General features: G+C 54.7%; 1 protein-coding gene across 1 annotated transcript; it reads left to right on the top strand.

The window, feature by feature from the left end:
- The first annotated feature begins 7,798 nt into the window (after positions 1-7,798).
- Positions 7,799-9,229, top strand: LOC125047596 (S-antigen protein-like). The gene is made up of 3 exons (XM_047645875.1): positions 7,799-7,964; positions 8,000-8,874; positions 9,098-9,229. Exons 1-3 carry the CDS (start codon positions 7,799-7,801, stop codon positions 9,227-9,229), a joined length of 1,173 nt encoding a protein of 390 aa, XP_047501831.1.
- The last annotated feature ends 306 nt before the right edge of the window (positions 9,230-9,535 follow it).

Below are 9,535 nucleotides of genomic sequence, written 5' to 3'. Positions count from 1 at the left end.
GGAAAGGGGAGACGAGAGGAGAGGAGATAAGACAGAAGGAAAGGGGAGACGAGAGGAGAGGAGATAAGACAGAAGGAAAGGGGAGACGAGAGGAGAGGAGATAAGACAGAAGGAAAGGGGAGACGAGAGGAGAGGAGATAAGACAGAAGGAAAGGGGAGACGAGAGGAGAGGAGATAAGACAGAAGGAAAGGGGAGACGAGAGGAGAGGAGATAAGACAGAAGGAAAGGGGAGACGAGAGGAGAGGAGATAAGACAGAAGGAAAGGGGAGACGAGAGGAGAGGAGATAAGGCAGAAGGAAAGGGGAGACGAGAGGAGAGGAGATAAGACAGAAGGAAAGGGGAGACGAGAGGAGAGGAGATAAGACAGAAGGAAAGGGGAGACGAGAGGAGAGGAGATAAGACAGAAGGAAAGGGGAGACGAGAGGAGAGGAGATAAGACAGAAGGAAAGGGGAGAGAGGAGAGAGAATACCGGTCAGCGGTCAGCTAACGTGACACTGATGATATATCCATCAGCGGCGAGTGTCACATGGTTGACGGCTCCCACATTTCCAGCGCGATGGGCAATGCATGGCGGCGTGTATGGGCAGAGAGGGGGGGGGGGGGGGAGTATACAAATGCCAATATAAGGACAGCTCCAACAGGCGCGAGACCACCACAAATCATCCCCGCGCAGGAGAGGATCAAGGCCGCCCGCCGCCCACATCCAGCAATCCACCATCCAGGCACACACACCGGTGCACGAGGGTCACAAGCCAAGACAGCACAGGCCGCCCACCCTCGCACGCCCACGGCCACCCATCCCGCCCACCCGCCCAGCCACACTGCCTCTTGACCTCTGCTGACCCGATCCCTTCGCTCCATTTACGTCTATTCCAGCTTTCCTTTTTACGGGAAAGGGGACGGAGAGAAGAGAGCGAAGGGGGAATACGGGGAACGGGGGAGAGTGACAGCGAGAGAAACTGCGAGACGGAGTGAGAGAGAGAGAGGGGGGGGGGATGGTCCCAACGTCATAGCGTTTGACCTAACAAACAAAGGTTTAATCAGCCATCGACACGCGTCCGTTTATTGCCCTTATCCTACGTATGGGCTCTTCACCGTTTCTCTCTCGCTTCCCCTCTCTTCCCCCTTCCCCCCCCCTCCACCCGCCACGAGGAAAGCCGGGGCCGAGTGCTGGGCGGGGCGCAGGCGGCGCAGGGGAAGTGAAAGTGCCTGGGCGGGGGAGGAGGACCGCTCCTGCAGCAGATTCCACGGCGGATGCTGCGCCGAGGCAGCTGCAGCAGAGGGGAGCCGTACCAACGCAGCTGATTGGAGGATCAACCCAGGACTGCAGAAATGCCGTTGCTGAAGATACTGTTATGACAGCAGCAGAGCGGACAGCCCGTGACGGCAAGAAAGACTTACGCAAGGTACTGTTATGCCAGAGCGCTCGCCCAACCGTCCAAGGACGGCAAAATACTGCTGTTTGAGGCCCTTTTGAGTCCGAACGGAGAGCGCCCGGAACGCAGGGCAGAGACCGTTGATTTCGGAAGGCGCGATGCGCGGCCGCGTCAAATGGCTCGACTGCCTCGTTTACAGCGCCGATTATCTTGTCTCGCGAGGCGAGTTCGGGTCCACAAAAAGTGTCCTGTTCTAGCGACTTTTATATACTTTAACGAGTAAAATAAGCGACAAACTTGATAAATGTATCCATCTGCACGACAATGAGGGAGTGCCTCGTAAAACTTGACTCCCACGATGGCAACAGTAGGACGTGTTCTCACTTGGAACACCAAGGTATTTTTATACAATATAAACACACACGTACACATATACACACATACATACATACATACACGCATATATTCATACACATATGCGTACATTAATGTGTATATGTATAAATGTATGTGTATATATATATATATATATATATATGTAGGTATATATGTACAGATATATGTATAAATAGATATATATACATATATTTACACACACACACACACACATATATATATATACATACAGTATGTATGTGTGTATATATATATATATATGTATATATATATGTATATATATATATATATATATATATATATATATGTAGCCCGTGTGCTTCTGCGTGCACGTGTGTGCTTGTGCGTGCGCGCATGTGCGTACGTACGTACTCCACGTACTCCTATACCCCGCCAATTCTGTGTTCAATTCCACATCAGATAAAACAAAACTGCCAAGTAACCTCCCCACGAGGGTTCTCATCGGCGTACCCTCAAGTGACCTCGCATGACCTCACTCAGGCCTCCTCCATGACCTGAGCTTACATATCAAATGGCCTAATTAACACTCGCCTCCAGACACCAGATGGCATTCGTCTCTCAGCGCGGGGGGGGGGGGAGGAATAAGGAGGGGGGGGGGGCGAGATATGGCCACAGAAAAGCGGACATCGCCGAAACAACCAAGAGAGGAGACGCCATTCCAGTCGCCTGTCTCGAAGGGAATAAATGAAGCGAAATGAAAAGTTGGGGGAAGACGAACAAGATAAACGAAGGGCAAAGCGACCACCCGATAAGGGAAGGCAGTGGCGATGGAGATGACAATCAGTGCCAAAGGCAACGAACGGACAGCAGCAGGTTTCACCGAATCAGACAAAGGAAACGGACAAGAACAACAACCAAACAAGGGGAATAAACAAACAAAACACGAGTCCAAACACGATCTCTGGAACAAGCCCAGCGCAAGCACGACGCGATAAGGTCGAGGGACATGAGGTGAAAGAGCCGATAATCGACCGTAGAGTGATGAACAACGCTCCGTCAGTGAGGGTCGGTCGGGTATGAGGCCCTAACTCATTCCTTACCCCTCACACTTATTCATCATACTCATTCCTCATTCCTCACGCTCTCACTCATTCCTCTCTCTCCCTCTCCCTCTCTCTCTCCATTCTTCCCTTGTTCTCTCTCTTCTCCTTCCTCCCTTGCTCCCATCTACAAAGACCACCGATGTTATTATCCGCACTATCACTCTGATACAAAAATCTAATACGCAAATTCACCGGGAATTTGACATAAATATTACCTTATCATAGAACGAAAAATTCCCTAGATTAAAGAGGGTGTTTAGCATCAAGACCTATTATGTAACACATCTTCTACATCAATTAGCCTTGGCCACACCAGCATCCCAAGGAACGAAACATTCTCATGGACATACTAACTCAACATCGACGTGCAATGAAGCAACACATCCATCGCAGCAAGTCAGTTCAACAGGACTTTTATCATATCATTCTTGAACAAAAACCGCGTCAGCTAGAGTCGTGACGAAAGACCCGCCCATGACAGCGAAGCCTCCGACACGAAGCCGCGCATGACAAGGAAAAGCGTGGGCTGATGTCAAGGCAAACACTGCATGCGGGCGCCGCTGCTGAACCCTTCAGCGGCGGCGGTTAATTGCCTCAGGCGCCGCTCCCGCTGCGTCGCGCCCACGGGATGTGTGAAGGACATATGGAAGGGGCGGCAGGTGCTCATGCAGGTGTACTGGGGTGCATCTAAAGGGATAAGCGTACATGCACTGTTCATATGCACGTACACACACAGTGCAATAACGCACTCATACATAAAAAAAAACCATCTGTGAATGGGAATGTGAGTGTGTGCGCGCGTCCGTGTGCATAGGCGTGTGTCTGTGCACGTACATTCCCTGTACATATAAATCAGCCAACTCCATTAAGGCGTGTGCACTTGCGCCTCCATCCACCCACCCCGACCCACGCCCACCCACACCCGCCCACCGCAGCGGCTCCCCGCCCGCCGCGGCCGCCCTCGCGCCCTCCTCCCGCTTGCGTCGGCTTGCGCGTCGCCCGCTCGGCGCCCGTCGGGAAGGCCAGTCATGCACGAGTGTAATGCAACTCAGACACGCGTGTTCATGACCGCATGGCGATGTCTATTGAGTGAGCGCACACACTGGTGACACACGAAATCAAAAGTAAACACAAAAAAACAAAACAATAACACTTCAGAGAACAGAGGCCAAATGAAGCGAGGAATGCTGACCCGCCTTCCCGTGAGAGGAGCCGGCGCTGACCGCTTCCCGAGTGCCCCGACGGCGGATCGGAGCGCGGCTCTTGTGATGTCACCGTGCGAGGCGCCTCCCTCGGCCGCCGTTACCATCCTCGCCGCCATTTCAGCATCCCTCGGCGCGCGGACCTCTTGCCTTTCTCGCCGCGTGGAAAGGTGCCTCAGATGTGCGATGGAAATATGAAGGACGGGTTTCCTGGCGTTTCCCCTCCTTCCCGAATTCCTTCCTCCTCCCCCGCTCCTGTCCCTTATCCTTCTTCGTCCCTCCCTCCCTCACCTTTCCCCACTCCACTCCTCCCCTCCCTTCCGCTACGCACGCGGCCGCTTCAAGGCATCCCAGCGCCGCCCCGCAAGGTTTGCTTTTTTTTTTTTCCCACTCTTTTAGACTTTTAATGATAAAATGTTTTAACAAATAAAGGTGTCTCCTCCATCCAGCCTGGCTCCATTCACGATAAATAAACCACACTCCCGACCAGTTGCAACCAAAACATAAAAACCATGCAAGGGGTATCGCCCCCCTTCTTTTTATCTTTTACTTCTTTAATCTTCAGGTAGCTAGCTACCCTTAGCTTTTCTTCCCCTCCTTAAACTAAGGATTCCTCCCCCTCCTCCCCCTCCTCCCCCTTTAGTTCATCAGACTTGCTCAGAACATACCGCCGGAGTGCTCGTCGGCCACGAAGCCGACCGGGTTTCGACTGCTTGGCGCTTGACGGCTCGGCCGGGGAGCTGAGCTTATCGGAGGCACAACGAGTCTCAAGGCTTCCGCCTCTACACTTCCCAGGCAATCGCAAGGAAGGGGGGAACGAAGAAAAAATATCGACTTTTAAGCTTTCCGTACAATGCGATCTATCTGCGCTCACGCTCGCTCGCACACTCCCCCTCCCTCTCTCCCCCTCCCCCCACTGAAGTTGCGAGTGGGGGGGGGGGGGGGGGCTGGAGGCTGTTCCTCCTGCGGCCGCCTCTTGGCTAATCGTGGGAACCGCCTGCGTTAAATGGACGCCGGTGCTCCTCCTCCTCTGCAGGCGAGGCTAATTATCATCATTATCTTCACTCTCAATGACTCACCAAATGCACTGCGCCTGTTGCATCTCCTGCGCAGGCTCAGTGAGGCGAATCATTATCTTGGGCTTCATTACGTGGCGATGAGATCACCATCCAATCGCAGTTGCTTTCACTATCACCACTATCTTCGGCAGTCGCTTTCACTATCACCATTATCTTCGGCAGTCGCTTTCACTACCACCACTATCTTCGGCAGTCGCTTTCACTATCACCATTATCTTCGGCAGTCGCTTTCACTACCACCACTATCTTCGGCAGTCGCTTTCACTATCTCCATCACCACCGTCTTCACAACACTGCAACCAACCCTATGGAACAAAGAGCAAAACGCCTGACCACAAGCGTTTTCTTTGCAACATCAACCGGTATTACTGCAACATTTCAAGCAACAGGTTCCACGTGACAACGTCTGCGGGCTCCTCGACGCGACACACTTACGCTGCGGAGGACTTTGCACGCGGGCTGGAGGCGAGGCCAGGGACGGCAGTAAGCAGGCAGAGGGTGACGGGGGAGAGGAGAGAGGAGAGGAGAGATAGGAGAGGGAGAGAGGAGAGAGGAGAGAGGAGAGAGGAGAGAGGAGAGGGAGAGAGGAGAGGAGAGATAGGAGAGGGAGAGAGGAGAGAGGAGAGAGGAGAGAGGAGAGAGAGGAGAGAGAGGAGAGAGGAGAGGGAGAGAGGAGATATAGGAGAGGGAGAGAGGAGAGAGAGGAGGGGTAGGAGAGGGAGAGAAGAGAGAAGAGAGAGGGGAGAGGAGATAGGAGAAGGAGAGGGAATGAGGAGAGAAGGAGAGGGAGAGAGAAGGAGAGAGGAGAGATAGGAGAGAGAGAGAGGAGAAAGGAAAGGAGAGAGGAGAAAGCAGAGAGTAGAGAGGAGAAAGGAAAGGAGAGAGGAGAAAGCAGAGAGTAGAGATGAGAAAGGAGAGAGGAGAGAGGAGATTAGAGAGCAGAGATGAGAGGGAGAAAAAATAAAGCTTGTTAGTTCCACTCCTCGTCTAAAATCCGTAAAGCTAAAATGAAGATTAAATAAAGGAAGGCAAATCCTCGAACAAATCTTCATCACGAAACCAAGTGCGGACGCGTACCAGAGCACGCACGCCCACAAACACCAACATAAGACACGCACGCCCACAAACACCCACATAAGACACGCACGCCCACAAACACCTACATGAGACACGCACGCCCACAAACACCTACATGAGACACGCACGCCCACAGTAAGCAGGCGTTTCTCAGGATCTGCGGCGAAGGAGTCCCTCCCGAGCGCGCGATTTTTTTTTTCGGAGGGGGGGGGGGTCATCAAGTTATTTTCGTTATATGATTTAGAGGAAGGCTGCCTGCCGTACGGATTATGCAAAACAGACAAGCAAGCAAGCACACACACACACACACACACACACACACACACACACACACACACACACACAAACAAACAAACAAACAAACAAACAAACAAACAAACAAACAAACAAACAAACACTCACTCACTCACTCACTCACTCACTCACTCACTCACTCACTCACTCTCTCTCCGCACGATGAAGTGCCTTTTCAGAGCGCAGATTCGAGTCGGGCGAAACGTTGCGTCACAGAACTCTCAGTAGCAGTCGGGGAATAGGTGGGCGGGGGAGTGAGTCATTCGGTGAGGGTGAGAGTGAGTGGGTGGGTGAGGTGGGTGAGTTTTGGGTGGGTGAGTGAGTGAGTGAGTAAGTGAGTGAGTGAGTGAGTGAGTGAGTGAGTGAGTGAGTGGGTGGGTGGGTGGGTGGGTGGGTGGGTGGGTGGGTGGGTGGGTGGGTGGGTGGGTGAGTGAGTGAGTGAGTGAGTGAGTGAGTGAGTGGGTGAGTGGGTGAGTGGGTGAGTGAGTGAGTGAGTGAGTGAGTGAGTGAGTGAGTGAGTGAGTGAGTGAGTGAGTGAGTGAGTGAGTGAGTGAATGAATGAATGAATGAATGAATGAATGAATGAGTGAATGAATGAATGAATGAATGAGTGGGTGGGTGCTCTCTCACCCCAAAGGAGTCCCGCCCCGTTAAATCCCCCACAGCGAGTGCAAGGGAGAGCCCTGCCCCCACAAGAACCCCAAGAGCATCAGCATTACCTCGAGAAAATGAATCCCCCCCCCCCCCCCGATTGCACCTTCAGCATAGTCTTAACAGCAATGGCGGTTCCTCGGAGCTCAACGAGTCGCGTCACAACGAGCGAAAATTGGACCATGAACTCCCGAGCGTGACGAGGTTAATGGTGACGTTTTGGCGACGCCCGAGACGTAACATGCCACGCTATGCACTCCGGGCAAAGGCAACCTGCGTGTTTCATTCTTGGTTTGTAGTCCGTTTGCCTAAAGTTGACCTAATTCCCCTTAGCAAATAAGAAAACAAAATAATAATGATAATGCTGCGGTGGCCCTGAAAATAATAACGACAATATTAACGATGATGATGACGACAGGATGATGAAGTGACGATGATGATGATGACGATAGCTATGAATGCCGAGCACTCTCTCGCAATCTACCAGTCTCTTGGCAAAGGCCTCTCCGTCGCCCTTGCCTCAGGAATGGAGTCCGTCGGCGCCTCCGAGTCCTTGCTGGGGCGTGCGGGCTCCTCGGTGCCTTTGCAATTAAGGCAATCTCTGCCGGAGGATCGAGCGTGAGAACTTTTCAGGGAGGCTTTTCTGGCGCTGGGAAGATGGCGCCCGGGCAGCCAATCGGCGAAGAGGGCAAGGGGTCCGAGGGCAAGGGGTCCGAGGGCAAGGGGTCCGAGGGCAAGGGGTTCAAGGGCAAGGGGTCCGAGGGCAAGGGGTCCGAGGGCAAGGGGTCCGAGGGCAAGAGGTCCGAGGGCAAGGGGCCCGAGGGCAAGGGGCCCGAGGGCAAGGGGCCCGAGGGCAAGAACCCGAGGGCATGGGGTTCGAGGGCAAGGGGTCCGAGGGCAAGGGGTCCGAGGGCATGGGGTTCGAGGGCAAGGGGTCCGAGGGCAAGGGGTTCGAGGGCAAGGGGTCCGAGGGCAAGGGGTCCGAGGGCAAGAGGTCCGAGGGCAGGGGCCCGGGGGCAAGGGGCCCGAGGGCAAGGGGCCCGAGGGCAAGAACCCGAGGGCATGGGGGCTCGAGGGCAAGGGGTCCGAGGGCAAGGGGTCCGAGGGCATGGGGGTCGAGGGCAAGGGGTCCGAGGGCAAGGGGTCCAGGGCAAGGGGTCCGAGGCAAGGGGTCCGAGGGCAAGGGGTCCGAGGGCAAGGGGTCCGAGGGCAAGGGGTCCGAGGGCAAGAGGTCCGAGGGCAAGGGGCCCGAGGGCAAGGGGCCCGAGGCAAGAACCCGGGGGCCCATGGGGTTCGAGGGCAAGGGGTCCGAGGGCAAGGGTCCGAGGGCATGGGGTTCGAGGGCAAGGGGTCCGAGGGCAAGGGGTCCGAGGGCAAGGGGTCCGAGGGCAAGGGGTCCGGGGGCAAGAGGTCCGAGGGCAAGGGGGCCCGAGGGCAAGGGGCCGGGGGCAAGGGGGCCCGAGGGCAAACCCGAGGGCATGGGGTTCGAGGGCAAGGGGTCCGAGGGCAAGGGGTCCGAGGGCATGGGGTTCGAGGGCAAGGGGTCCGAGGGCAAGGGGTCCGAGGGCAAGGGGTCCGAGGGCAAGGGGTCCGAGGGCAAGGGATCCGAGGGCAAGGGGTCCGAGGGCAAGGGGGCCTGCGTCTGGCGTTTGGCTCACAGTCGCCCTGGGTCGAGTGGATGCGGCGCGTTCGGCTCCCGTGCGCCGGGCCAGTGCGCGTTCACAGTGTGTCTGGTGAGCGGGTACGTACTCGGTGCACTGTGCGTTTGTATCTATGTTTATCCGAATGTTTGTATGAGGACACAGAACGAATGCACGTGCGCATGCATGGTGATATGTACGCCTGAATGTACGTAAGCCTGTACTTTATATATTCATATACCGTAACCATTTAAGTTATCTACAAGTTGATAATATAAATATACAGGTACATATACCACGTGCAAACATCGATTAGATTAACCACATGCTGTCGCTCTATAAACACGTCACATCCAGCCTCACAAACACAAGGGAGGGACACAATGGGGCAGCGGCCGTCGCATCGCAGTGGCATGAAAGAAGTGCAGGCGGACCACTTCTGGCCTAATCAGGGCCCTTCCCGGGGTCCTTCCTCGCGCGCCCTGGGTGCCTCTCCCGAAGATTTTTGTGGATTTTGGTGTCTCGAATGTCACTTTGACGCCGAATAAATTAACATTAGGCGGAGGAGGAAGAGGAGGAAGAGGAGGAGGAGGAGGGGGGAGGAGGAGGAGGAGGAGGAGGGAGGGAAAGGGGAGGAGGAGGGGGAGAGAGGGAGGAAAGGAGGAGGAGGAGGGAGAGGAGGAAGGAGGAGAAGGAGAAGGAGAAGGAGAAGGAGAAGAAAGGAGAAGGAGAAGGAGAAGGAGAAGGAGAAGAG

The sequence above is a fragment of the Penaeus chinensis genome, chromosome 41 (genome assembly GCF_019202785.1).
Source record: "Penaeus chinensis breed Huanghai No. 1 chromosome 41, ASM1920278v2, whole genome shotgun sequence".
Taxonomy (NCBI): Eukaryota; Metazoa; Arthropoda; class Malacostraca; order Decapoda; family Penaeidae; genus Penaeus; species Penaeus chinensis.
Note: the sequence above shows the minus strand (reverse complement) of the source record. Positions and strands in the feature narration are given on the sequence as shown.